The sequence below is a fragment of the Pleurodeles waltl genome, chromosome 3_1 (assembly GCF_031143425.1).
Source record: "Pleurodeles waltl isolate 20211129_DDA chromosome 3_1, aPleWal1.hap1.20221129, whole genome shotgun sequence".
Taxonomy (NCBI): Eukaryota; Metazoa; Chordata; class Amphibia; order Caudata; family Salamandridae; genus Pleurodeles; species Pleurodeles waltl.
The window spans coordinates 1647706981-1647733856 of record NC_090440.1 but is presented as its reverse complement, the minus strand read 5'-3'; the positions used below and the strand labels follow the sequence as shown (position 1 = coordinate 1647733856).

Sequence of the window (26876 nt, the reverse complement as noted above, 5' to 3'; positions counted from 1 at the left end):
GGTGGACGTTCAGTACAAACAAAAGAGATGCAGACAGCTTTGGAAAGGTCCTTGATGTACGTCTGCAGATTGCAAAATAGGTAGTTGCCCAATTAACTTTATCTTGTGCTTTGCTCACTCACTCCATTGCCTCCTCATCATCTCTTTTCATCCCAGTCTTATTTACAACACACAAGGTATTATTCATACCATTTGGCACCAAGAGACCCACCCCATCCTTCCCAAGACAGATATTTCCCCGTTCACATTTTCTTTTTCTGTGGTTCTGGAGTCAACCACCAGCCACGATGATTTGGTACACGTGAATTAATTTAATTTTATATAGGTTCCCTGTACACTAGCAGGCCTGTAACGTACCCTAATGAGTTGTGTGCCCTGTTCTGTACATCAAGAACAGCAAATATCTCCTCATTTTATCCACACAAGTTTGACTGAAAGCAAGTACCATGTTTTGTTGCAACACTCCACTTCCCCAAACTCTAACAGTGTGGACTGTGTAGATTTCTGCCAACTAAACATGCCAATGTACGCAGCTAAAAAACAGAAAGAAAACCACACTTTTCAGTACAGATGCAGTTTTGTTTAAATATGACTGACAACCATTGTGCGCACATGCGGAAACACACCACATGTGCGGTCAAGTATAAATGAGGGTGAGAGTAAAGTGCCACAGATCTCAGGTCCTCTTGTAACACTGTAAAGTAGTAATATGTTTTCTTATAGTCGAGAAGCCCTCTGCATAACAAACTCACCAGGCAACACAGCACAATTTCCTCGAGATTCAAAGAAACGGACCCTAAGATGGGAGTGCATCAGAAAGACACAAAAAAATGTATGAGCTTCAGACCTATGAGACAGACCTCAACAGATGAGTCCTTGACTCCAAACGGGCAATTGCTTTGGAATATCCACACACGATATCCAGGAACTCTAGTTCAAAAATATTCAGTTCTCCATCTTACACACAGCCTACTTCACCCCCAGACAAGCTCAATCAGATTTTTCCGTAAGTCGACACTCCAAAAGCAATAAAGTGGGAGCAAGATAGCGCACCTTAGACTGGAAGTGGCGTTCCATCTGGCCTCCACCCGGCGCATTGTGGCAGTATACGCTGGTGCACTGGGTGGATGCGGAGATCATGGCAATCCGAAGGGAGGAGCAAGAGCCTGAATTGCCAGGCCATGTCCTCACTGGACCAGAAGCAAGCATCATGGGACCGGTTTCAGGGTATCACTCGTCATCAGCCAGGCTAGCTTGAATCCAGTGGCATAGTGAGCCTATGACCCACGTCTGGGCATACCTAAATCAGGGCCACAGTCATTCATTGTTATATGTCAAGGATAATGCGTTTTCATATCTTAAATTGATTATGTTGAACACATTTAGCACCCTTTTCTTAGGAAACACTTGTTAAGCCTTTTCTACAATGTCAATCCAGATTGTCTTTCTTTGCTGAACCTTTCTTTTTTTGGGCTTTTAGGACTCTGTGCACTTTACTCTTCCTAACCAGTAGGAAAGTGCTTGTGCTCTCTCTTCTAAAAATTGTAAAACTGGCCTACACCTGATTGGTGCATTTTATTTACTTATATGTCCCAAATACATGGCACTAAATGTACCTAGGACCTGTAATTTAACTGCTACCAGTGGACTGAAGCCTGCCACAGCAACCTGTAATACAGTTTTAAACTACCATTTCGAGCTGGCAAAATAAACCTGTTGCCAGGCCTAAACCTTCCTTTTGAATCTCATAATTCACCCCCAAGGTAGGCCCTGGAGGCTCAGAGGATAGGATGCATAGTATTTAAAAGGTATGACATGCGTATTTAAGTTGTACGTGCCCTGACAGTGGACATTCTTAAAGTCGTTTTTCACTGTAACAAGGTTATCTCTCCCAAAAAGTAACACTAGGTTACCTTATTACACCTAATATGTGGTAAATTAAATTTGGGAACAGATAGAGAAATACTTCTTCCATTCATTTAAGTTGTAATTTAAAATCCTCAATAATGGTAAAGTCAGATTTTCAATTACAATTCTGAAAATGCCACTTTTAGGAAAGTGGCATATTTCTGCCTAGCCAAAATGTGCCTTTCTTACAGTGCCTAGTGTGGCATGACTGTGAATGACTCTCATGTGGTGTGTTGTGTATTCTTTCCAAACATGTGGACTAAAGGACCTTGGGGGTGGGACAGGGTGTTCCTTTCTTGAGCAGGTCACCCCGGGGGCTAGTACTCATCCCTTTCTGAGCTTTGAAGGTTAGTCTGAGGACTGTGCTTACCCCTTCCTGATTTCTAAGGCTGCCTGTTCTGCCACTGACAAATGAACCTCACACCTAGGCATGTCTGCCATTCTCCCCCAGATAGATTGGAGCCACAAAAGGGAAAGGGTTAGACAAATGCAGCATCCCCCACCCCAAGCTGGAACTGTCTATAGGAATGGCACTCTCAGACCCTCTCATCAGGACACTCCTTGACCTGTGAAAGATTCAGAAAAAGGACTGCCCTGCTGTCTGAAGAAGAAACACTGTACCTGCTTGCTTTATAACCAGGATCCTAAGAAGTGACTCCAAGGGTTATCTGGTTGACCTCTTGTTTGAGCTACAGGGACACAACAAGCTTCCAGAGGCCTTCTCTCCAACTGATCAACTGACTAGCATCAATTGGATCTGCCTGAGTCCTGCTGTTGGCCTATGGTGGAGCGAGTCCTGATCCCCAAGAGGTGACCACAGTATCTTGGACCCATTCTAGCATCAGAGTGTACTCTTCCTTCCTAAAAACTGAACAACAGGGGAAATTCCATAGGTTTTCGCCTCTTTGTGCCCACAAATGGGCTCTTCGCATCAGCAACATCTGCTGCATCTCCTGCCAATACGAAGTTCTCATGGTGGCAACTTGCTCTTTGTGCCAAACAGCAATTACCCATGTCTCATACCAATGTAAAGCTCCTGGGACAACCAGCGCCTCACATCGAAATTTCCTAGTGGGCCCTGCTAACATGAAGCTCCAACTGAGGCTCCTCACATGGACTTGGACTCTGAGAAGGTAAACTCTTCAGTAGGACAAACCTGGCCCTTGTATCTGACCCATGCTCAATCGTCGTCAGCCTGAACTTGTGACTCTGACCCAGTCCAGCACGACCAGATACCAAGGAGTGGCACGATGTGCTTTTTGGCACTGTTTTCACCTAAAACTTTCAAAACTCATAACTCTGGTTCTACTTATTGTTGTATCATTTTGGCATCAATTTATTTATTAAATTGTGCTATATTTCTCTAAATTGATTTAGGATTTTTCTTGTGTTGTGTTGCTGTTTGAGTGTTGCATGAGTACTTTACGTGTAGCCTCTAAGTTATTGCCTGCTTTTGTGCCACACTACCAGTGTTAAGCACAGGTTTATCTGGTGGCTTCTGTGGTTTACCCTGAAAACAATTGTGTTTATTACTTGAGGGGGCTGTCACCGCCCTCAACTAATCACCCAATTTCCTACACTAAGGACAAGTGAGAAATGTCCTAATGGTTTCCAGAAAGCCACTAAACAAAATGATGACTGTTGCGCTGAACCGGAATGTTAAAGCTGTCTTGACAAGAAACATTGTCATTAGTCTGAATTCCTCAATACATACATTATAGTAAATTTCGGTCATGAAAGAACGCTGATATGAAATAAACATCTGAATCACAAAAAAGTCAGAACCGTATCCACTCAAGCTTTCCTGAAAAAAAAGCTACCCAGCTCATAAACCACTCTTTACCAGTGTAAACATGTGAACATCTGTGCGAGAAAAGAGCAAAGACAAATTCAGATTAAACAACGTGTGCCAGGTGTACAGCACCAGCAATAACTCTCGCAGTGATGAAAGTGAGAAACACAATAACTTGACTAATGGCCTGATTTAGTGTTTGGTGGGAAGGATACTCCATCGGATAAAGGATGGAGATCCCTGTCAGCCTGACTCTCATTCCACTTACCTCTTTTAGGGACCAGTGGACTGCAAGCTTTGTGTTGTTGAGCCCCCGTTGGCTCCAACGATGGAAAGCTTGCTCTGATGGCCGGGTAGAGTATGGGCCACTGGAGTAAAGCCACCAAATGCCCGCTCTATTTACAGCGGATGCAATGATCATTTTATTTCTATCTCTTCAATACTAAGAAAAGCCTGGCACTGAGGCACAGAAAAAAATGACCCCATACCCTAGGAGTGAATTTCCAGGGTGTGGGGCTCATTAGTTTTTGGTTTTTCATAAACAAACTTCTGATAAGCTAAAAATATTAAAGGTTTGGTGAACGGCCATGATACCAACAACTGCAGTGACCAAACGTCTGCACCGCCATAACGGTGAGACGCCAATTCCTTTCAAGGTACAGAGATGACTGCTGGACCGAGTACCAGTACAATGGCAAACTTAATGCCCTCTGCCATCCTGACGGGTTCTGTGTATTAAACAAAAAATGAGGCCCTGAGTCATTAACATCCCAGGTATAATAGAGGTGAAAACCTGATAGCAAGAAAGGCGGATGGCATATTTTTGAGACATCCACATAAAATACATTAGTACACAATTACTCCAAATGGAATTAATTTAACTAGTGTGAACCTTATTACAAAGTGGATGCCAGTGTGGGCGCAAAATGTGCACGAGCTAATTACCATTTGTACAGGCTTTGTCAACGAGCAAATGCACAATTTGCACGTGACGCTGAGCTGCAGTCTCAGAGTGAGGAATAATGCGCTGCTGACCTTTGAAAGTGGGATCAAGCACTAACTGTGAGTGATGTCCCCCATTTCGAAGAATACACGCACCAATGTTATTTATCCTCCCGATTTGCAGCAGTTTTTTCCTGCCGAGCATAATTTGAAACCAATTGATAATACTGTTTCGTGTGCAGATGGGACTTTGTACCGAAAACAACCAATTGTAATCAGGGCCCAGTGGTCACTCAGAAACCTCATGGGAATACCTTCGATGTGCCTGCGTGATATCTATATAAATGGGGGAAGGAGTTTGATAAAAACTTTCTTTATACAAAAAAGAGAAACCTAAAAATGATGGAATTTCTCCCTTTTAAGAGATGTGCGTTAGCAGCACTACATACCTATTTAATATCCAGAATATTAGGGGGTCCTTAAAATGAGAAACTACGTGTGAGAAATCCAATCCCACAACTCCTCAACTGGATCAAACGAGACGTGCAGGTAGATTGGATAGATATTACTAAATATTCGCTTCAAAGAAATAAGTGGGACTTTGGCATCCAGCATCACAGAGAAGTCAATAAAACAATCACAACAAATCAGGGAAAACAAGAGGGCGCCAGGAGAGCACGCATCTTCAGCAGAGGAGACAGGTGTGTGTAGAAGGGTTCAGCTGTAAACTCCTTTCCTGTGAATCTATTTGTGAGTTTATCCCTTCCAGAGAACTGATTTTAGTGTCTGCCAGCAGCAATTTAACTGTCCAGCTGCAAACTATATAATCACAATAATAGCCCAAACTGCTCATTTCCAGATAAAATACCTCGTACACTAGGTCTCTCGGGCTTTCACCTTTGGAGAAGGGCCAGTTTAGCTGCTGCCCAACCCCACCACTTCAAGCCTGTGTTATTATCCTACAAGTAAATGGCTGTATTGATGCGGTGCGTGCACAGCTGTGCTTTGGACTTCTTTGATATTACTTATTATTTAAGTTTTGAAGATCGTACGAACAACTCAAATGAAGAAAAAAAAGAATCTATATATTTTTATACTGGTGTACGTGCACACAATCAACTGCTCTACTTCCCCATCCTGAATATCACATCAGTCAACAACATGTTACTAAATTCTATCACTGCTGCAATTTGAATTATACTCCAATGACCGTGACTTCTTTCATTTACATACATCTTCAGATAGTGGAATTCTATGTCCTATGTAATGATCTGCTCTTGTTCACTAACAAGAATGATGACAGCCCAGGGGAAAAAGCTCACACCTCTTTGTATCTCTGTTGTAGGTGCTCCAGGACGGAAACAGCACCATTGCTACCTGCTGTGAGAAACATCTACACAAAGGCTGTATCTGCAAAACAGCCTTAAGAGGACACCTGAAAGTAGAACCACCTCTTAACTGGTTCCACAGTTTGAGGCAACCTTGACCCAGTTACAAATAATGTACAAAAGTGAGGCATAAACCACCTACTTAGCTCCAGTTCCAAGTCCTTTATCCAAAGACCAGAGTGCTCAGTAGAGTAATCATGGGACTACTTAACAACAAGGGTTAGAGTCTCTCTGCCGGCCAGCATTCCAGAGGTGAGGGAACATTGCCTGGAGTTTGAACATTATATTGGAGTATATGTAGAACTACCCTGAAGTTCTAAGAATCCTGCTGAAAAAGCAAAGGAGTCCATCTGGTCCTCTAAAAGGAGAAACTGTTGAGGAAGGTAGAGGCCCAGAGCATCCCCAAGGCTGTGGGACATACAGGAAGAGTAAACTATAGTGGACCTCATCTTGGTTACTGATAGGAACTTTTGTACTGTGCTCGTTGGTGACCCAGTTGAGGCTGCAACTGTGTAGTTCCTGCAGGTCCAGATGAGACATGTAATTGCTTTCTGTGGGGCCAAGGGCTGCAAATGCATGACCCAGGTGAAGGCTGCCTGCGACAGCATAATTGCTGTTGACCTTTGCAAGGGTTGTAACTGTATGAGTGCCATAGGCCCAACAGAGGTTTGTAGTTGTCTTACTGCCATAAGCCCAACTCGGGCTGCATCTGCCGTTGGCCCATTTGGGACCATGACCTCCAAGAAGTGTCGCCTGGCCCTCGGCCCTCATATGCTTTGGCACAGGCTGGGCTGCATCACCACACCAGATGAAGACTACAGCTGTTGAGCCTGTGCCTGCACCTTCACAGGCCCTGACACGGCATCTTCTCTCATCACCACTGGGCAGGAACACTGCCAGACATGGCCTTGCTGGCTCACTGTGCACAGGAGGATCACTCCTAGCAGACGGAAGCGATTCATGTCTTTGAGTATTACTCATTCAGAGGAAGGCGCAAACCAAACACAAACTGAGCTAATTTGACTATGAGCACTTATAAACAGCTCCAGAGCCTGATTCACGCTACTCCTAATTCCCCAAAGGGTGCACAATCTAGAGTTGGGGGGACCACTTGGGATGGAATAATAGAGGGAGTGAGGAGTGTTTAGCACCCTCAGGTTAATGCTCTCAGGAACACTGACTCGTGTGATTATAGTATTTAGTGGAACTATGTGCATAAAGTACTTTCTTTCATGTAAAGTCAAGCACTGTTCTGAACATTAAGATTATTGCAGTTCTTGGTTGAATGATGAGCTTGAGTGCCTCTGAAAACCCTGTGACACCTCACCCTTGCTAGCCTGACAGTCATGTACAGAGCAGTATGTTTGGCCATTTTGCAGAGTCATTGAAGGCCTAGCCCAATACATCAGTGGCAAACAACTTTAACTATCAAAGTTGAGGACCAGAAGGATACAAAACAAGAAGACATTGAAGTAGAAGGATGCACTCATTTTGGTCTGAGATTTGTGAGGCCTCATCCATAAAATATTACTCAATGTAAGGGTTTTTATTAGGGTAGTTGAACCTTAAGTGATCCTAAACAAAGGGTATTTCAAATAATTTAGTTGTGTTTATTGACTGATGTATTACCACCGCATTTTGGGGCCTGATTCACAAAGGGAAACTTACAATCTTGTGTAAGTTTACAATTGTTTGCTATTCACAAAGATAATTTACTAGTAGTATTGCTACCATTGTAGACTCTCCGCACATAAAAAGATAGTACAGTCCTATCTTTTTTTTGTCCAGAGACTCTGCAGTCGTAAAGATACTGCTAGCAAAATACTTTTGTGAATAGCAAACAATCATAAACTTATACAAAAGTGTAAAATTACTATTGCTCTTAATAAAGGGGTAAGTAAGAGTAATTGGTCAATTTCCCTTGCAGAAAGAGAAGAGCATTTCAGCCTCCTTGCCAGTCCTGTGTCTCAGCACTGACTGATGCACCCGCCCCCGTATTCCTCGGTGACCTGCAGAAAGAGAAGCAGAGTGTATCAGCTTTCCTGCCAGTCCCATGCACCCAAATTAACAGACAAATGAAACACTTTTTATACATGGATAGGAAGAGGGACCACCCCTGCACATTTCCATTTCTTTCTATTGGCCCTATGATACATAGGAACTGCTCCTTTCCTGGACTGGCCTGGCCTATCACATATAGGCCTGGGTGTGTTTGTTACTTTGAGACTCCACCCACCTTACTATTGATTTTTTCCTTTTCTCATTGTAGGTATCATTCAGCATTTTTAACTGATGGCCCTTGGGACGACTGTGAGGGTCCAAACTACTTCATGTCTTAGTTCATGATCATGAAAGTCTCCACAGCCTCCCCAATCACTCTCTAGCAGGAATTGGGGTGATGACTTACAATCATATCTTTCTTATGTCTCATCCGCCAGTGGATTCAACCCTGGAACTTCATAAGATTAAAGACTGGACCACTTTGTCTGCATCTTCAACAGAGATTAAGAGCAGAGGTGAAGGTGCACCAGTTGAGAGGCCCACATGTTTCGCTGGTCTCCTGTTATTTAGGGTGTGAGTAGATACACACCTGCTGGAAAGCTCAGGAACATCTCCTGCTCTTGCCTATTACCGCTGCAGTGACTCTCCTAAACTATGGGATTAAAAGAACATGGATCTAATGTAACTGGCAGACACCATAGCATCACAAGACAAGCCAGGAACATGTAAAGATCACAAAGATTTCAAAGAGTTAATCCCAGTGCAATATAAAACTATCCCACCTTCATTAAAAGGTCACACAAGGTCCTTATCATGAAGAGACACTTAAGTTAAATCAGGTCGAAACATTTCAACAGTGCATATAAAAGGTGCTGAAGGATTCTTAAAGACTAACCAAGGAGGACCATTAAACACTAATATTTAATATTAGGAAATTGTGAAACCAGTGCCCACAAGTGTAGTTTTTCCTAGCCCCCTAAAAAATGAAAATAAGGAAACGTTCCAATTAACATTTTGAATAACTATTCACATGTTTATGTATTTATTTATTTGAAGCTTTTATACAGCACCTTGCCACAGGATACATATGAACGTGATCTACAGAGAATAAGCAGTTGACATGGGCACAAAAAAAGAAACAAAATAGGGGGAGTGGGTAAGAAAGAGGAGGAGGAAGCAGCTGAAGTATTATACAAAACTAATTTGGAATGGTGTTTATTTGCAATTTATATCTGTGAATGATAACATTAGTGTTCACCAAAGCTGACTTGACGTATTACGCAATCTCATGCATAGAGAGGTGGATGAGGCACTCTCACGCTGGTGACGGTCTCCACTACTTTTCTCTCCAGTAAATCATTATCGCTTTAAAAAATGTATTTTTTTAATATCTTGGATACATGTGTAACTTGACAATTAACCCTCTGTTCGCTGAGTAAATCCTTATTACCAGTGCTTCAATCAATCACATAGTCTTCATTCAATCATATAAATAAATCATGAGTCACATACAGTACAAAATATAAAAACATATCGAAAATACAAAACATGTTCCATAAAAACCGACCTAAACCCCTCTAAAACAGAGCATCTCATCTTGTAGTCATAAAAAAGTTAAAACAGCAACTTTTTACACCAGTCCACCACTCCTTTCAAGAAGTGGCCCACTGAGCAGCATACATCAATCAACTGGTGAAGGAAGAGCAAGGCGATCCTACAATTGGTGAAGTTTTGTTTTCGTAGTAGCTGTACCAAATACAGTTTTTTAAAGGGCTTGTAATACTTACAAAAAACACAACGTGGAACAGCGTGTGTGGTGAGTGTTCATCAGAGGGGAAGATACAAATATTACTAGAGGACAACTGCCCTTGGGGAAAGGACAGCATCCAACGGAAAGACCCCAGTATAAAGCGAGTTAAGAGCATTCGCTCATACACATTATGGACAGACAACAAATAAGGAGCCGGGCCCGGTGACATTTGAACCATACAATATTCCTTAACTGTTTCCTTAGCTACTTTGTTTGTCTCTCGGGACGCCCGTCTAAGCTCGAAAAAACAATCACAGACCCACAATTTATCCTTTTTGGATATTAAATGCGGATTCTTAAGCAGATGCGGGCAGTCCACATCGGTCGAAGAGCCCTTAATGTATTTCAACCACGGGATTGAGCAGGCAAGATCGCTAATGAGGCAGTCCTTAATAATCAGCTGACTGAGGACAGCTTCCTTGTTAAGCTAAATCGTGCACCATAGCTCCAACAGAGCGACACTAATTCTATCTTGAAGGTATTCAAGACCCAACTCCTGGTGAGTAGAAAAGTGTGGTGTACAAGGCATGGTAACCAACAGCCAGCAGCAAAAATCGATTCTCCACTACCTGAAGGCTCCCAACCTCTTTATAGCCCCACAGCCCCATACCATAGGTCACAGCCAGAAAACATTTTCTCTCATAAACCTCCAGTATGGGGGCAACCGGCTTCCTCCCTATATTAGCGGCTAGGGAGTAGGTAATGCCTACCATGCGCAAAAAGCGAGACCCTATTTTTCAGTCAAGGGCACCAGCTACATGCTTCATCAAATTCTAACCCCAAGTATGGAAAGGAACTTACTTTTGTCAAGGTACATCCTCCTATGTGCAGGGGGCATGTCTTAGTATTTTTAGGGCCACAGACCATTTCAAAGGTCTTTGAACAATTCGTTTTGAGGTCCTAGTTTTTCATGAACTCAGCTAAACTATCAACTAGCTGTTTAAGCCCATTAGCTGTCCTCGCCAGTAAGACTGCATCATCAGCGTATAATAGAGCTGGAATAACATAATTGTGGATGCGGGGGACATCAGCTCCTATGGAGACCTAAGTTTTCTCCAGATCGTTGATATATAGGAGAAATAAGATAGGGGCAAGAACACACCCCTGGCGTACACCCTGACTGACACCAAAAGGAAAGGTGATCTCGCCATTTGGCCCATACCTTACTTTTGTCCTCTGTTCCTGGTTTAAGAGTCTCAAAAGATTTACTAGTCCACCATCAAGACCTATGGATGATAAAATTACCCAAAGCTTTTCCCTGTTGACGCAGTCAAACGCGCCCTACAAGTTCATAGAAGCTAAGTGAATGGACCCACCCTTTACATACTTATACTTGGCCATGAGGAGGTGGAGGGTAAGGCACTGCCAGATAGTGCCCAGACCTTTCCTAAATCCGTATTGGACCTGTGACAGAATTTATTTCTCCTGCACCCAAGAGATCAAGTGTTCCAACACAACCTGCCCCATTAGTTTTGAGGAGGAGTCAAGCAGCGAGATTGGTCGTTAGCAGCTAGGGTCAAATGTTACCCTTTTTAAAGATTGGGACCACTACAGATGTTCGCCAAGATGTAGTGGGCCCAGCTCTACACACCATATTAAAAATTTGGTTGGGTATTTTATGAAGACATCCATCGGGATCCCATCTGGGCCAGGGGCCTTGTTGGGGAGGCTATCATGAATAGCCGTTAATACTTCAGTCTCTAAAAAGAGGGGACTGAGGTTCAGAGGTAAAATCTCTTGCACAAAATCGACCCTTACCTCATCAGCCTCATAAATACCAGAAAAATGGTTGCACCAAGCTTCAACAACTTCTGGGAATTTGCCATTTGAAAGGCCAGCCCTAACCAACCGCCAAAAAGCCTGGAAGTCCTTTTTTTTAGTAGTCTACCACTATATTTTCCCACTGCTCTCCCTTGACTTCGGCCTTCCGTTGCTTCAGGGCCCAGGCATATGCCTTTCTACAGACAATGACAGTAGCCTGATCCACAGGAGTTTGTCTAAGTGCCTGATGCAGGGAGGCATTTGCTATCCTACATGATCTATCAAACCATGTGCAGCCAGTCATGGGGCCATTTTTAATTGGTCTGCTCATGAGGTCACTCATACGGGACCAAAGCTCCACAAAACCTGCTAAAGAATTGGCAGGATCGCCACTGCCTCATTGGCATAGTATTGGCAGGAATGGACAGACGCTTTGCACCTAATCCATAATAAGTGTCAGAGTTACAGAGCACCAAACCACCCTCTTGCCATTATCCTTTATCATTAGTTTTTGTCTGGAGCCAGACTCCCTCAATCCCACCTGGGAAGGTGCTTTAAGAAGTGGGGCCAGGGAGATGTAATCACTAAAGAGTGATGGAATCACTTCTATCCCATAAATCAGGGCTAAACGTTTCTGAGACACAAATACATAGACGATGGTAGAACTACATCCCCGCCTAATAAAGGTTGGTGCCACGAAGGTATCTGAACTAAATATAGGTCTAACCAAATCATATGCGAAAAGGAAGGCATATGGGTGCCACCCCTTCGAGTTCAAACCTGCTTGACCGACTTTGCAGCTAACAGGATCAAAAGGGGAGTCCAGTTGAAGGGATATGTCTCCCAATATAGCATTAAAATCTCCTGCCAGGAGTATATCAAAAGGCTCACCTTTCGCCTGAGCTATATCAGCCAAAGAACTAAAAACTAGATAGAGCTCTTGAAAGGTGGAATTATTATTAGATATAAAATCATTCCGATAGTAGTTCACCATAACATTTTTTAACTTGCCACCCCACCTCACTTCAAATGTCTGAATCGCACTCAAATCTGTTACTATTGGTAGGACCTTGTACCCAATATTAACCCTGAACCACGCCACTAACCCCCTTTAGCACGACCTGAGGGTGAGGGGATGGCAAGCTAGTGTACCCATCAAGAACCAGTTACGAAACAGCCCAGGTTTCCTGCATAAAAATAATATCAAAATTTGATCTAAACAACTGCCAACCCTCAACCTCTAACTTTGAGGCCAAGCCAACCACATTCCAAAAGAAGTTTCAAGTGCAGTGTCTTACTAGTAAATGATTGCAGATTAGTTGGCAGAGTTACCACCTTCCCAGAGGCATTTACGGGGCAGTCAGTGTAGCAATGATATGTCCCTCCACCACCGGCCTCCACCCCCCCAAACATATCGACTGGGCACATTATTAGAAGTTACAAGTGGCTGTCAAAACTGTATAGTCGTTACTGAGTGGAAGATGGGTAAGATGGGGACAACTCCCTATGCCTCATGAGGGAACATGATAAGGGGTATGAGTGTTGCCAGCGTCTTCCATAGGGGCTAGATGTTTATAGAAAGAAAACAGTGGTATGATTCTGATCTGCTTAAGCCTCACCATACTGGCTTCTGCAAGCGCTAGTACTTCCCTAGCAACATTAGGGTCACGGAGGTTGAAAATTACGAGCTCATCAGGTGATTGCCTCCTTAGTGGGCCTATGCCGCACACCCGGCGGACAAACCAAATCTCTTTAAAAAGGTCCCACGTGCAGCCTACACTTGTGTTTAGCAAGAAATGACTTTGTTTTTGAGAGCTAGGGCAGATGTCATTGTGGGGCCTTAAAGCCTGGGCACATTGTCCAGGAAAACCACATAGGGGAATGAAGCTGGGGGCAAATCTATAACCGGGAGGTGAGATAGAAGGTGCTCAGCCTGTTGTTGTCTACGCTGGCTACCAGGGCATGACATTTTGTTTCAAGTTTGGAGAGTAGATTCCTGTGTGTGAGAATTAACAAAAAAAGTGGTTGACTGATTAACTGAGCCGCTTTCTCTACCCCCATTCTGTAAGCAAGGAGGGGGGCTCTGCGCAGCTACTCTAGGAGGACATCTAGGACCTGGAGCCACCACCCTTGGGGGGGGGGGGGGGGGGGGGGGGGAGCAATCAGAGGCCGTTGACTGGGTTGCTACGGACCGTACTTGCACTGGACCCTTCTCTGCCATGGAGATTAGATTGCTCATACTGGATTCTAGCAGAGCTAGTCGGCTGTGAATTTGTTGTAGCTTAGAGGCCAATAAGTCTTTAAACCAGATCTTCAGTGGTGCCCAAAAATCGACTGAAGGGTGTAGATGCACAGAACTGACAGAGGTGTTGTGAATCAGGGGATGTGGTTTTAAGGCTGGTTTATATTTTAACTTAGAGGCCCTCCTTCGCTTTTTTGGTGGTGGGCCAGAATCAAGGAAGCCACTCAAAGCATTCAGAGCACCAGAATAATCAGCAACATTCAGGTCTTCATCCCCCAGAGCGCCAAAACAATCAGCAACATTTAGTCCTACATCCCCCACTGAGTTGCCCATATCGGCTCGATCTAGTTCCAAACAAGGGGTTTGAGTACCAGGAGCCGCAGGAGAAATATCAAAGAATGTATATCTGGCAGAGCTAGTTTTACAAATAACAACAGGGCTTAGGGGCTTACTGGGGGTCCTAGATTCAATATCCTCCACTACTAGAGAAAGGTGGCACTCTGCCAACTTAATTTCAGTTGACACCAAATTCACTGCACATACCAAAAAATTGTCAATGGAGGACCAGGGGAGAGTTTGTGGGATAGGCGTAAGGCCTGTGGTCACCTTCCGTTTCCCCATTATGCCTCGACTTCCTCAGAGAACGGGTGGGAGCTGAAAATGCCTACAACAAAAATAGCCCAGAGTTAAACAAGAAAAATAACTTCTAGAGAGCGTGGGCCCAGCCTCTAACGGTCTCTGACGGGCTAAGACGGTCTTAACCCGTGCACACTCCTGGGCGAGTCCTGCGCTGCAGGAAGTGAGGCCAAATTTTATGCGCCTCTGGGCGCAAATATCTGTGCTACCGGCATCCTGCTGTGATGGAGTCTGAGCTTGCAAGTGAATGCCCCCCCCTTTCGAGGCAAGCTGGTGAGTGTCCTGCGCTACAGTCTGGGCCTGGATATCTGTTGCACCCCCCCCCCCGAGGCAAGCTGGTGAGTGTCACCGATGCGGGAAGAGCAGCAAAGTTTTATGCGCCACAGGGTGCAAAAGTCTGTGCTAGTGGCGTTCTGCCGCGATTGAGTTTGGGCCTGGAAGTGCATGCTCCCCCCCCCACCAACTCACCCCCCCTTGAGGCGAGCTGGTGAGTGTCCCGTGCTGTGGGAAGTGTGGCCAAGTTTTATGTGCCGCCAGGCACGAATGTCCATGCTAGCGGTGACCTGCCACTATGGAGTCTGGGCCTGGAAGTGCGTGGCCCTGCCCCTTTGAGGGGAGCTGGTGAGTGCCCCATGCTGTGGGAGGTGCGACCAAGTTTTATGCACCTCAGGGCTCGAAAGTCCGCGCTAGCGGCATCCTCCCACGATGGACTCTGAGCCTGCAGTTGCGTGGCCCCCTCTTTCAAAGGCGAGCTCGTGAGCGTCCTGTGCTGCAGGAAGTGCACCCAAGTTTTAATGCGCCTCCGGGCGCAAATGTCTGTGCAAGCGGCATCCTGCCGTGGAGAGTCTTGGCCTGGAAGTGTGTGGCCCTCCCCTTCGAGGCGAGCCAGTGAGCGTCCCCTGAGTTTAATTTGTAAAAGAATGAGTGTGGGTGCACAAAGCTCTGCTCCTGCAGTGCTTGGTAAAAAGTTAGAGCACAGAATACCCAGACAGCATAGTTTTAAATTCACCTCAGTCTTCTTTAATCCACTACCAGGCACTTCTGCCCCATTATCTCACTTTTACAGGCCCCTGCTTTTACCTTTTGTGTCCGTTTTTCTCCAAAAATGAACGCCAGTGGGCTCCACCGCCAAATGCTGCCAAACACCGGCTCAAATTAAGCACTGTTTATTATTGAACTACTTTAGGTTAAATTTTGCATGAGATTATTCTGAGATTACAATTGAGTAATTCTCTTGTAAATTAATTAGTACAGAGGCAAACTAGCGGGGTATGTTTGATGTTGTTTTTCATGAATAATAAATGGACACACAATAAAGTTAAGACCAAAAGGGTATCCAAAACCGTTACAGAATTTCTAAGGAGGAGAATGGGTTGTAGAATTAGAGAATTAAACTTCGGAAATGGAACCCAGAAGAGGTGGATTACTGCAAAGTAGAGGATCCCACACTCAGACTGTAGGCCACATGGCCTATATGTGTGCTTGTTAAGGTTGTTTCTCAATCTGTTTTGACAAACAGGGCACCAGGAGCACACAATGCACTGTGCACAATCAAGGCATAACTTACTGAAAGGCTGGCTTCTGCAGTACCGCACTGTTCTTACTGTGTTAGCTATCATTCGCTGCAAGAAAGAGACAATGCGTTAGAAAATAAGCAAAAACAGGTAAAAATAGTAACAACACGGTTTACTGAAGATCGCATGCCCATTTTTTTTTCTCCATCTTACAGCGTTTGTACTTTGCTCCTGGGGTCTATGGCTGCTGCAGCCTGAGGAACCATTTGCGAGCAGTGCTAGATACAGTCACACTTATTTCACTTAAAGTTTTAACCTCACCATGTCAGTTGGGAGAAAGCCCATATTAAACATCATTAACATTCGCTTTGTTAAAGAGATAGTGTTGGTGCTTAATTTCATTTAACCTGGGATTTAGTGAGTGACCTGTCTGTGAATACACGTGAAACAGACTGGTTTGCTAACTCAACTACTAGAGGCCTTGTTTCTCTGTTTTCCTGGGTTCTATGTATGTATTCATTGGTATACATGTGTATTGGAAGAAGAGCGTAGTTTGTGTACATCAGCACTATATTGGTTGAGGAGTGGAACTCTTTGTAAGTGACCAGATCATTAAGATCCATGGCCATTGAGATGCCAGGACTCGATCCCTTAATCTTCAGAGGGGAAAGTCTAAGACCATAACCATTGTGCCACAAGTGAGTGACTGACCATACTACATTACAGGTGCAGAGCAGACAGGACAAAGGTTGAGTAATCACTGACGTACAGGGTTTTATCATAATATAGTACATGGCACACAAAAGCAATATTCTGTGAAGTGAAGATGAAATGCATTAGTGAAGAAGAAGTGGGAGGGTCATGCTTCCTATGTTTAAAACTCAAGTTTTGGCTGTTGAATCAGATTAGATTGTTTTCAAAAGTGGGTGGCCAAGATGAGGTGACTGTATCAGAGAACCTGTGTGACCCACTTCAGCAAGAGCGCAGGCTGTCTAGAAGGTAGCTCGGCAGTAAATGAGTAATGCAATGACATTGGTATAGAAACGTCCTTGCATGAGCAACTGAAGGGTATCCCACTGTCAGCCACTGACTGAAGAGGGTATATCCTTGAAGTGACAGTCACCTTTTCAGGACCCTGAGATGTAAAGCTGGATGATTTTTGTTACGTGGGCGGAGTAATAAGTAGTGGGTGTGTTCCCCTGTGGAAAGTAGATGCAAGAAATCATTGGATGCCAGAACATGAAGACTGCTGCAGGAGCCACAGGGGTATAGGAACCCATTGAATGCCTGACATTTTTTCCTTCATTGTGGGTAAAGTCCTGAGGATCAAATAGGACTGTTGCAGCTCTGTGTTTAAAGGAGTGTTGGATATACATAATGAAGTGCAGGCAGGGAGCTATTTTGGTATGAGGTGTGGCGTATGTGTGTATTAAGGGTAAGGTTGTTACTATGGCCTGAAACTTGGGTGGGGGCGCCTAACATGAGGTAAGTAGAGCTGTACAGTTAAGATGGTACCATTAGTTTACCAGGTATCTATATGGCATGCGGGCTACTGCACGTTCCTAAGCAGCAGGGATAACTCACAGACCATACAATATCAAGTTTTAAGGACCTTCAGTTCTAAAGGAGATTTGCACAGCAATATGTTTTAGGCATTGTTCTCACAAAAGAGAATAGTCTTGCACACATTAGGCCAAAAATACTAAGGGGTTTTGTGGGCGCAAACCCTTCCAATCACTAAAAGTCAGGGGTTGTGACTGCAGAAATCTTGCATATGCACTACACCGATTTTATGATATAAGAAAACTTCTCTGAATCACAAAATTGGTTGAAAAATTTATACCAATTAGGATTAAGAAGGGGTTTGTTTTGGCTGTCACTTCTAACTACTCAATAGGTTTCATTTGTATATGGTTAGGAACCTGAATTCAGTTTGCAAACCATTGATAAGCTACAGTCTCCCAAACTGAAGGGGCAACTCACTAGTAAAAGGGAATTCGCGAAATGGGGGGCAGCTTTAGGTGAGTAAGTAGGCAGTGACCCCGAGGAACACTGCCAAATCTCAGGGTTTTTTCGAACCTGAAAACCATTTTTTGAAATCAGTTCCATTTCGATTAAGGAAATGGAAGTGCTCAAAATGTTTTTTTTCAGTTTTGAAACACGCAAGCATGGTGATCTGTTATTGCTTCCAGGCAACCATCGACGTCTTTGCAGCCAATGGGAGTGTCTTGCAATTTGCAATCTGCCTAATAAATATTCTTCAGATATGCCATTGAATCGGTCCAAATTTTTATTTCAAGAAGCAACATATTACCACAAAGGACAGTTTGCAAATTAATTTAATGGTCGCAAAAAGTCTGTATGAAAATTACGACTGCTTTTGGCAACTACAGTTTTAGTTCATATGGCCCATTGTGTGGAACCTTAAATTATATTTATCCCAATAAAGGCTAAGCCCATTGGAGACTGTGTTAAAGAAGTTACCCTATAGACGGGATGCAAGCATACAATAAGGACATTACTAGACAGTGCAGTTGTTTTCCAGTATTTACATTACACATTATTTGTGATTTAATGCCAGGAAAATACAATGATTTACCCAGAATCACGATTGTGGCATCTTGCACAAACTGGGATTAGAATCCACGTCTCCAGGTTATAAAGACCTCCCTCTTCCACATAACTCATGCACTATTCAGATATCCCGGCATGCAATTAGCACCTGAAAATACTCCTGTAATACCATATTCAATAAACGTCCTCAAGTAACATATTCTCTAGGACGGGGGTAATGTTGGGCCTGTGATGTCAAGGGTAAGCAGACAAACTGGCACATAAAATGGGCCTCAATGGTCTTGTCTACCTTTAAGTTCTGTCTTTCTGTAGTTCACTGACTGTTGGAGATGAAAGTTGCACTCCAAGTACAGGGCTCATCTGAATGAACAGGAAATGGATTGTGCTAGTTCAAAGCGCTTTTTAGTGACCGTATAGTGGAAGGCAGTATCAGTGAGGCAACATTGTTCAGTTATTTAATGTATGGTTTGGTGTTTTGATATACATGCTGTTTCTCACTGGGCAAAGTCCTCACGAAGCAGTGGTTTGAGAGACCTCTTACTCGAAAACGACAAACTTTTTGGGTGTCCCGATTTGCAATCTCCTGTGCAACACATTGATCCTTACAATAGCGTGATTTATAAACAAATACTGTATACAATTCAAAATACGCGATACTCACCATTTTTTCAAAGTTTACGAGGTTGTCGATAAATGTCTTGTTTCCCTCGTGAGTAAACGTCATATCTGGGCAGAGAGAAAACATAGGTCACTCACAAGTCACAACTACAGAAAACAAATCAGGCCACGTAAACTACAGGGTTATGCAAACCCCGAACTTTCAGTGACGAGCAATACACCGAGCACACGTTTTCTGAATGAAGTAACTGACGTCTCAGAACAGGGAATATTCATACCTTTCTACAGAACTTTATTATGCAGCGCCATCCAGCAAAGTTCGTTGTTGGCGGATTCGATAACTACAGTATTAAGGAATAATGTGTGACTTTGAAGCGTAGAGACAACGTGAGTGAAGAAATGAAGTAGTCATTTGTATCACTGCAAGGAATATAACGCTGCAGTATTACAAATGCCTGTTTATTTCCACGTACGTTCAATTACCTAATTCTACATACTTTATTCAAAAACACAGAGTTCATATTTACTATGACGAGTGAATATATGTAGTGCTACCTGCAGTCATTGCACTGCACTTCACACCTGGGTAGGATGAATTCATACCACATTTCAACAGAGACTCCTTACTTTGTTGAGGACTCTCAACCTGTCTGCCCGTAGCACTATGGGATCTCTCTTTTTCTTCACCTACATCACACAGTCCTAGCCGTTAGCTGTGAAAGGTGATGCCATCAATACAAAAACAACTAAACCGAAGTATATGCAGAGGCGGGCTTTGGTCCAGCTTTTTCAGCTACTTGCTTTACTGCTTTTTTTTAATGTTAGGCGTTGGTCCCACGGCTGTCAGTCAAGCCCATGGCATTTCATGGATGCAGCCAATGCTCAATTTGAGCCAGTGGTTTCTGGTGCTCAGCCCTGCCAATTAATTGTCAATACCGGCACTTATGACAGCCTGCCACATGGTGGTGATGTCTGCCTAATTTAGAGTTGAGCACAACAAAAGTTGTTTCTTAATTGAACAAACATTCAAAATTAGTAATACCTGCAAACCAAGCCATTCTTATAGCTTTGGGGCCTGGAATAGTCCGAAATGTCACAGCTATAGTAGCCTGATTAGTAGTTGTGTTGGTACTGTCATTGGCAGCGCTGGCATGGGAAATGGGTGGTGAAAGCTGCAGTGGCTTCATGACAAGGGCCCTAGCACTTATTTTTTTAAAAACAAATTAGGCACTGATGCAGCCGTTGCACCACTGACGCCATCTATTACAGGGTTTGAGCACAAAGAGGTCATTGTTGCTAGCGGGAGTTTCTGCCACTACTTTTGCCCTACCCTCTTTTTCAGTGTCTCTCTACTGTCCCAGTCCCTCCCTAGTTCCTTGTATTTTTCCAGTTTGTCATTTGCTATCCATGTCCTTTCCTCATGGGCAATCCTCCTTATTTTTGTGTGTCTCTGAATGTTTTGCCCACTGCTCGAACTGCTCTCTCGTTCCACTGTGTCTCCCACACTGCCACCGCCCATCCCTCTTTAGACTGTCTCTGTATTCCTCTTGCTGCCCTATGCTTTGTCCCCATGTCTGTCTGTGGCCACACTACCCCATTTCTCCCTTTTCTCTTCTTTCTCTTTTTTCCTCCTTGTCTCTCCCACTTTCCCACCGCTCCCTCTACCCCCCATGTCACTCTGTGTCTCTCACTGCCCTGTGCTTCCCTCTTTCTCCGATATGTCTGTGTCTCTCCAGATGTCCCCACCCTTTATTATTTTGCATTGTGTCTCTATCTGTTCTGTTCCTATCAATCCCTCTTTCTAGCAAGTTTTTCCATGTCTTTCGGTGTCTCACTTTCTGCCCTGTCTCTATTTTTTTCAACTATTGTGTCTCCTTGTCTACCTTGCTGCCCCTCTTCTCCCTCCTTCTCAAGGTTTCTTGCACTCCTCCTCTTCCGTCTACTTCTCTCCATGTCCCACTCTCTCTACCTCCACCCTTCCCTCTTTTTCCCATATTTCTCTGCTGCTCCTGCCTCTTCCTCTTTCCCTAGTATCGTTCGGAGTCTCTTTCTTTTTCCATTGTGTCTCTCCATGTCCTTCTCGCTTTACCTGCCATTCCTCTTTGCTGCGTCTCTCTGTGTCTCTCCTGCTGTCCTGGCTGCTCCCTCTTTACACACATTGCCCCATGCCTCGCCAGCTGCCTTACTCTTACTTCTCTCCCCCTCAAGGCCCGAATCCTCTGCTTCTCTCAATGGGAGAACAGACTTTATGGTGCTGTAAGTTAGTAACACCAGGGAAGCACTGCACGAAAAACAGTGCGTGGTTGTGTAGCAATCTAAGGATGCCTTATTTCACTATTTCACTATGATGTTAAAGGAAGTGCCCAAATGGCATCTTAAATATATCTCACCACTTCTCAAAATTCCCTTACAAATATGACTAAAAAGTACAGTTTATTAAAGTTTGACTATAATATTTCAGTTATAATGTGTTATTGTGACTCCAAACACATAACGGCTTGGTAGTGTGACCTAGTGGCATAGTACACTATTAGAGCGGGCCGAATGGTACCTAAACTTCAGACCATGAGTTGGCACAGCCAACAGGTCTGGCTTGTAACTGAAAATGCAAGCCAGGTGTTTTGGATTAGCCAGTGCTTGTTTTTCTTTTTCCCAATTTACTACCCTCTCTCATTGATATGGGACCCTCATAATTAATGATCCTATCTTGTGTGGCAGCAGTGCCGTTTGCCAGTCTATATCCTACAAAAAACAATTTTGTGGCTGAAAGCTCCTACTGCCAATTTACAGGAATAAATTGGATAATAATACAAATCTGTGAATTATTATTTGTCTCCTCTGTGAGCTAGGGAATAAGTATAACATCAATTATTAAAATCACCCTTTCTGAGTGCCGCTTATAACCTGAATGCCAAATGAAGAACAAAAAAACATCTGGCCCATTCAGTATCTTACCCCAACTGATGTTTGTACAGGAGTTGAAAAATAGGGGCCTAGGCCTCTATTGATGAAAAACCAGAAATAGGTATATGCTTCACAGCTTATTTTGAGTTTTGCTCTATCTTGCAAACATTCTTGGGAGTATAAAAAATGTATTCAGATGCCAACATAATAGGACAGACTCAGGGCCTGATTAAGAGTTCAGCAGACGGTTTACACCATCTGCCGAACTTCCGATGGGCTACTTCCCCGCCAGGCCCATTAAGAGTTTCCCGCTATGTCAGCGGGTGGAAACCTATGTTTTCGCCCGCAGGCCTAGCGGGAAACAGCCTACAGCACTGAGTTCGGCACGTAATCGAGCCAGAGGCAATGCTGTAGGCTGCAGGGTACACCAGTATCCTTGCAATGTTCACTGTCTACAAAGCAGACTGCAAATATTATGAGGGTGCTGGCCGGGGGGGGGGGGGGGGATTCTGCACTGCCCATGCCAAGTGTATGGCCCTGCACCCGTTCTTTGCCAGCCTTTTCATGGCGGTGCCACTACCATGAAATGGCTGGTGTACAACAAGGTCGCAATCCCTAGGGCAGCGCTGTCCTGGTGGATTAGGACTGTCACCTACTGCCTGACTGCCAGAGGCGAAGCTGACGGTCCTCTCGCAGCCTGACCACCTAGGTTGAAATATGGAGCTTTGAGCTCCAGTTTGGCGGCAGTCCGGCCCCCACCCGCGAGTTTGGCGGTCTAGTAACCACCAGACTTGTAATGAGGGCCCCGGTGTTGACTGACCAGGAACTGTTGAGCATGACTCCCCTTCCTTGCCTAGTGAGAAGGCAGATCGTTTTAGTTCAGAACAGTGGCTTGGAATATCAAGGTGTTGCTTCTTCCTTTCTTTAACAAAAGAAATTGCAGAAGCGTGGGAGCAAGAATTACATTTTGTTTTGGTGGAGAGTTGCCCAGCCGGGGCAGGGCCCTGATAGGTTAATTACAGAAGTGAGAGACAGGGTATGTGGAATGGCAAAGAACCATGGAAGAAGAGGAAGATGTACCAACACACTAGACATCCGAACCGAGCTAGATAAAGCAGCAGAGCTCTGAGTCGCCTTGGCAAAGGTTCCTCCATGGTCAAGGCAATTATTTAGGAAGGTCTTGTTTCAGGTTTGAGGAAATTCCACTTTATTTATTAAACCCAGAAGTGGAGTACGGAGCACATGTCGGGCCAAGTAAAGGAGGGAACACGTATAGAGTGAGTTATCTCCTTTTCTAATTACAGAGCACTAAGGTGCTGGGTATTTGGTAAAGTGTCGAAGTGCAATAACAACACAGCCCTTACACTTGCTTTCTGTGTGCTTTTTGAGGTGTGATGACTATCAGATACAGCTCAGAAGAAGGGCCTAGTATTCTGGAAGAGCATCAACAGATCCCAGTGGTGGGATGGGAAATATGTGTTTGTTTATATTTTAATCTGGCCTTAATGCATTATTGAGTATACTCATAAAGGGCCTCTTTTAAATTAACAGTGTTTCGACCCCTCTATCACCATTACAGAATAAAAACATATTTTACAACAGTGCTAACTTAATATTCCGTAGTAATAGTTCTAAATCACTAGAATATTTTTTTGCTTCTTGTATTTTCTGCCCTCCTATTGACAGACATACACATCTTTCAAACAGTTTTCGATGCTCCAGATTACCTTTTATTAGCAATGGTGTAAATGGAATAATAGGAGGATCCAATTTTGCTACAGTCAGTCGATATGGCCTATGATTTCTTGAAGGATCCTTAAAAGTAAGAGAAGACATTTCAATTATCCTTATTGATAAATGTTTACATCCATTGCAAAACTAGAAACAACACATTCTATAATGTGATAGACCTCCCATATACCATTTTGAACATACTACTTCTATACGTCTCCTTACCAAGATTATCACATACATACATTTACGTATATATAGATACCCATCATGTGTACATAAATGAATCCAAAAAACTATACATATATAAAAACACCATCATGTGTACATAAAAACGAATATAAATACCTATACATATATATAAATGCACCATCATGTGTACATAAAAATGAATTAAAAAACCTGTGCAGACATGTTTGGTTCAGCAAGCACATAACGCCTGAATGTGAATTTCTTTCAAGATAGAGAACTCTAGATGATGATTCAAATTAGTAAATGTGCCCAAACCATCGACAGATCTGCTGACCCAAGTGGCATAAAGGATGCCACAGCACGGACAATTTGATAAACTGACAATAGAGGGCTCATCCTGAAACCCCAACACCACAGTAAGCAATGAGTAAGTTGAATAAAGAAAAATCACTTTTAGTTACTATAACCGTGCCTAAAATAGCTAACATACCGTAATCAATAAATAGTAAACTTCTGCTAATGTAATTTCTTGAAAACTAAAATGACCCCTTTCTTTATAATGTCATTCTGATGGTACAGGTTTTCATTCTTTTTTTTAATCTTTTTTTTAGAAATGAGATTCCTTTGACGCCCCGTGATACTTGTAACAGGCATTGGGAAAGAAAGCCTCCGGGTCTGACATTGGCAGGCTATTGAAATGGTTAATTTTTTTTGTATTTTTTATTACAGGAATATGCCGCAAAAAGAAAGATAAAAAAGAAAACGTGCCTACCTAAAGTTTTTAAGTTTCAAAAACATTCACTGATGTGGTCGTTTTACTAGTGATTTTTAAAAATCTTGTGACATGCATTTATTGTTCTTATTTGTGAATGAGGCACGAATACACAACCAGCTAACCAAGCACTCAAATGGCAAGCAGCTACAGTGTAACCTAAATATTTATAACTTTAAAAAGTAGACAGAAAATAAATCACCATCTAACTGGGCATCCTAAGTAAAAGCAAAATGAATAGACGCAATTTAAAGTTAACTTAAAAAATAACTAAAATGTAAAAGAACACATGCATTCAGATTATCTTTCAAGAGAAAGGAACTATTTTTAGGTGGATGAGCGCAATGTGAGCATGCTTTGAGCCATCACTCAAAGCGGTAGGTAAACAATAGGTAACCGGAGCTTCCACATTGCTTCATGTTGCGGTCAGTGGGAGCAAAATGTGCATGACAGTTTAACAGACCAATGAATGAAGCATGTTTACTAAAAAACACTCTATGCATAAACATTATGTGTGAATTTTCTGTAAATACTTTATCAAGATAGCCAAGTCTCTTGCAAAAGCCAGACCTAAAAATACATTGGGCCCCAAAGAGTAGAAACACTAATTTTGAGCAGTTGGTGATCTGCTTCGACTTGGTATAAATATAAGTGTATTTGCTCTTCTAATGAACTCTTTTTCTCTGATCCTTGCAGACAAGAATTAAAACTGTACTCTCTCAAAAAGAACCAGTACTTAGTAAACAAATGCGTGTCAGTTCCCAAAGCTGTACTTAGAAACCTTTCGGGCGGTGCTATTAAATGTTAGCACGCCCAAGGCTGCGTAATCTTCAATCTAGCTCAGGTCTCCTTAATCCATTATCAGACACCCATTACCCCTTTATCTTATTCTTTCAAGTTTCTCCTCTCCTATGTTTTTCCATTTTTCACTTCCTTCTTCTTTACCCTTTGTGTGCTTTCCCTCTCTTAGACTCTAGAAATGTCTTATCATGAAAAATAAGTGCTGGTCCCCAGAAATGAGTGCCTGTGGCTCCCACCAGCAACCACCGGCTCAATTTACGCGCTGAGAAGACGTATCTGTTAATTAGTGTTACGGTCAAAGTTTAAAAACAAATCGATTTTGTCACAAAAGTCACAAAAATGAACTTCAACAAATATGAACCTAAGCACAAAAGCACATCTGCATTAATCGAGCAAACACAGGATGACAAAATCCATTTACATTACTTTTGAAAATCCCCCCCAAAAACACATTTTCAATGCTACATCCATAAACATCTCGTAGAACACATTTCCAAACAGCCGGTCACAAGCCGCTCTTGTCCTTAAGATAATATTTCAAGAAGTTCATTTTTATGACTTTTTAAAAAAAATTCTAATTGCTAACTATCCATATACTTGGAATGTGTTTTTCTGCCCAGCCCTTTGTTGATGATCATTTGCATTATGTCCATCTGATGTCTGACCACATCATCTTGCACAATGAACGTGGTTGCAATGTCAAGGAAATCATCCATACATAAAACAATTGCAGCATACTCAAACACTGAGTCGGTTAGGGGATTGCATGGAGATTTAAGTCTGAATATGCATCCCTTGCTGGGATCTTTCCCAAGGGGATTCAGACGGCAATGGTCATACCAGGATTTTAAGCAGTGCTCCATGTGAATGGTCTAGTGGGAATATAGTACAGTCAGTGGACACAGAGCATGTAGCAATGGAGGTGATATGGTGGAAGTGGAATCACTATAGGGGTCAGATTTCCAACAGACCAGAGAATAAAGGTGCAGGTATGAGTTAGTCGAACGGTTGAGGACACAAACATAAGCAGTATGGATTCAAAGAGGGTACACGCAGAGGCTGACATCGGGCATTGGTCAAGTGTAAAGGTCCAGCTAGACATGAAGCATAGAGCAGTAACAAATCGTGGCTGGAGAGAAGACAGTGCCAAAAGATACCACTACACCCTGTGCCACCATAAACCTCTCACCTTCCTCTCCAGTCCTTACTTCCATATGGGTTAGACAAGCATCACCTGGTTGTTGCCACCCTCCGGCTGCTTAGAAGTGGTTCTTCCGGTTGCTTGTCAAC

General features: G+C 43.2%; 1 protein-coding gene across 4 annotated transcripts in view; it reads right to left on the bottom strand.

The window, feature by feature from the left end:
* The window catches only part of RAPGEF4 (Rap guanine nucleotide exchange factor 4), a 942686-nt gene that overhangs the window by 53684 nt on the left and 862126 nt on the right, over positions 1–26876 (bottom strand). For all 4 annotated transcript variants that reach the window (XM_069225351.1, XM_069225352.1, XM_069225353.1 and 1 more), the window contains 3 exons: positions 23818–23905; positions 19230–19294; positions 16048–16102 (listed from right to left, as the gene is read on the bottom strand). In XM_069225351.1, the coding sequence (XP_069081452.1) occupies positions 16048–16102; positions 19230–19294; positions 23818–23905 (208 nt within the window). The remainder of the gene's footprint in view (positions 1–16047; positions 16103–19229; positions 19295–23817; positions 23906–26876) is intronic.